Genomic DNA, 2,503 nt, shown 5'->3' on the forward strand with positions numbered 1-2,503 from the left:
AGTGCAGTCCTGCTGCAGTCAGACAGCAGCAGTGACAAATGAGGGAGGTCATCATCATCATCATCATCATCATCATCATCATCATCATCATCATCAATGCTGCGGTGTCAGTGCTGGACCCCTTCCCCTGATACCCCGCTTTCTGCGGGGGCAGGGTTGAAGCAGGAAAAAAAACGGCTGTACATCTCTTACAAATCAGGATCAGGAAGTAAAGACAGCTCAACTGCAGTAAATAAATAAATAAATAAACAACAAAAAGACCTCAGTGTTTTTCCACAGGATGAGCACAGAGCTGAGGACAATCTGACTGGATGCCAGGATTAAGAGTTCATCAAAACACAAGGAGGAAAAYGCTGAGTCATGCTGCTGGACCCTGTCCAACATCCAAACACTGAGACAGGACATGCCCTTTACTACAGGGGACATATGTCCTTTACTACAAGAGAAATGTCTTCCACTACAGAGGACATATGTCCTTTACTACAGAGGACATATGTACTTCACTACAGAGGACATATGTCCTTTACTACAGAGGACATATGTCCTTTACTACAAGAGACATGTCCTTTTTTTACAGAGGACACATGTCCTTCACTGCAGAGGACACATGTCCTTCACTGCAGAGGACACATGTCCTTCACTACAGAGGACATATGTCCTTCACTGCAGAGGACATATGTCCTTCACTGCAGAGGACATATGTCCTTCACTTCAGAGGACACATGTCTTTCAGTACAGAGGACATATGTCCTTTACTACAGGGGACATGTCCATGTTTTTCCATCAGATTTATTTATTATGTTTATTGCAGAATGAGTATTCTGCARTAAACATTTGTGTTTCATTCAGCCCATGCCCTCGCTCCATAAGAAGAAGAAAAAAAAATCATAAATTTCTTATCGTTCCTGTAGAGACATGGTCCTTCCTAGTTTTAAAGAAAACAGGGAGTCAGGCAGAGCAGAGAAACCAAATGTTGTGCCCACATGTGAAAACAGAACAAAGTTTAAAAATGTGTTTTGTTTTGTGTCTCCTCCAGTCGGACAGTAACACCAGTTTTCTGCGAGCAGCAAGGGCCGGGAACATCGACAAGGTTCTAGAATATCTGAAAGGAGGAGTGGACATCAGCACCTGTAACCAGGTAAGAGATGAACAGAACAACCTGAATAACATACATACACATCGTTGTTTTTTAGATAAAAAAGCGATGCATTGTCAGTTTTACTCTCAGTGTTCATACAGAGCTTCAGGGAGGKCAGAGGTCACACATCAAAGTCTGATTTCTTGTTTTGGTTTTTACCCACTGAGGCCCTGAATCCCAAAGAAGGCCAGCACCTGTTTGGTTTTTATTTGTGCCCATGTTTTGTTTCATCTCAGCATCATGGCCACACAGCAGCACTGTGAAGTCCAGCTGGTGTGGTTCACCTCTCATCACAGCTCTGCTCACCTGTAGGGTTCAGGTTATTGTGGATAATGAGTGCTTTAAATACTAGTTTACATAGTGGGGCTCAATCCTGGTCCTGGACCACTATCCTGCAGGTTTTAGATGTGTCTCTGCTTTTACATTCTGTTGAGTGTTTGCCTCCCCGTGTCGCTGTAAACTTTACATCCCATGTGGAACAGCTGAACCTGACTAAGTGTTTAGCTGCTACCATGTTTRTGTTTCTACTGTTCACAGAGCTGCTCCTGACAGGCAGAAGCTGAGTTTGATCTGACAGATTCTTTATTTAGACCCTGTTATTATCTCGTCTCCTCTGAGCTCATTAGCATTCCACTCATAGCTGAGGAGGAGAAGTGAAACCTGATGGGATGGAAACAGTCTGGTCCTAGCAACAGTTCTAAACAAAGGTCACGTGACATGGAGAGGTAGCCAGTAGCATGTTACATGGGTCACATTCACCCTGAACATAACATGGGTCACATTCACCCTGAACATAACATGGGTCACATTCAACCTGAACATACTTAAAGCTCCAGTGTTTGAACAGGTTTCTGTACATGAAGCTTCGAAAGGCTAGTAACCAGAGTAAACAAGAGAATTTGTATTTCCTGCACAAATGCAGTTGGAAGGCATAAGCTTGGTTTATACTCCGAGTTGCGCGTCTTATTCCGCCCTGCTGAGTGAAAAAAATATTGCACGACTTCCATCTSCTATCCCCCGGTGGCAGCCGTCTTGTGCATTGCCCCCAGTCAGAACTATGAGATGTGGACCTTGCGGCTCGGAGCGTGTGATTGGGTGGAACTTTGTGGGTGTGTTTTGTTACGTCCCCTGGCTTGGTCTAGGACAGTGGATCTTAACCTTTTTTGAGGCACCGAACCCACCGGTTTCGTATGTGCATTCACTGAACCCTTTTTATTGATAAATAAAATATGATTTTTTTTTTTTCAAAATGCAAGATACGTTTTTTTTACTGGTGTATAAAATGAGCCGTGCATGAGCATCACCTTGCTCAAAGAACAATACCAACACAGTGCATGAACTCACAACAAATTACAGTATGACTTT

The 2,503-nt window shown here is 43.4% G+C and overlaps 1 protein-coding gene across 5 annotated transcripts in view; it reads left to right on the forward strand.

The window, feature by feature from the left end:
• Positions 1–2,503, forward strand: part of ank2b (ankyrin 2b, neuronal) — a gene marked incomplete in the record, with an annotated part of 125,750 nt that overhangs the window by 11,163 nt on the left and 112,084 nt on the right. For all 5 annotated transcript variants that reach the window (XM_014017466.1, XM_014017467.1, XM_014017468.1 and 2 more), the window contains 1 exon segment: positions 1,037–1,138. In XM_014017466.1, the coding sequence (XP_013872920.1) occupies positions 1,037–1,138 (102 nt within the window).

The sequence above is a fragment of the Austrofundulus limnaeus genome, unplaced genomic scaffold, assembly GCF_001266775.1.
Source record: "Austrofundulus limnaeus strain Quisiro unplaced genomic scaffold, Austrofundulus_limnaeus-1.0 Scaffold169, whole genome shotgun sequence".
In the NCBI taxonomy this organism is placed as follows: Eukaryota; Metazoa; Chordata; class Actinopteri; order Cyprinodontiformes; family Rivulidae; genus Austrofundulus; species Austrofundulus limnaeus.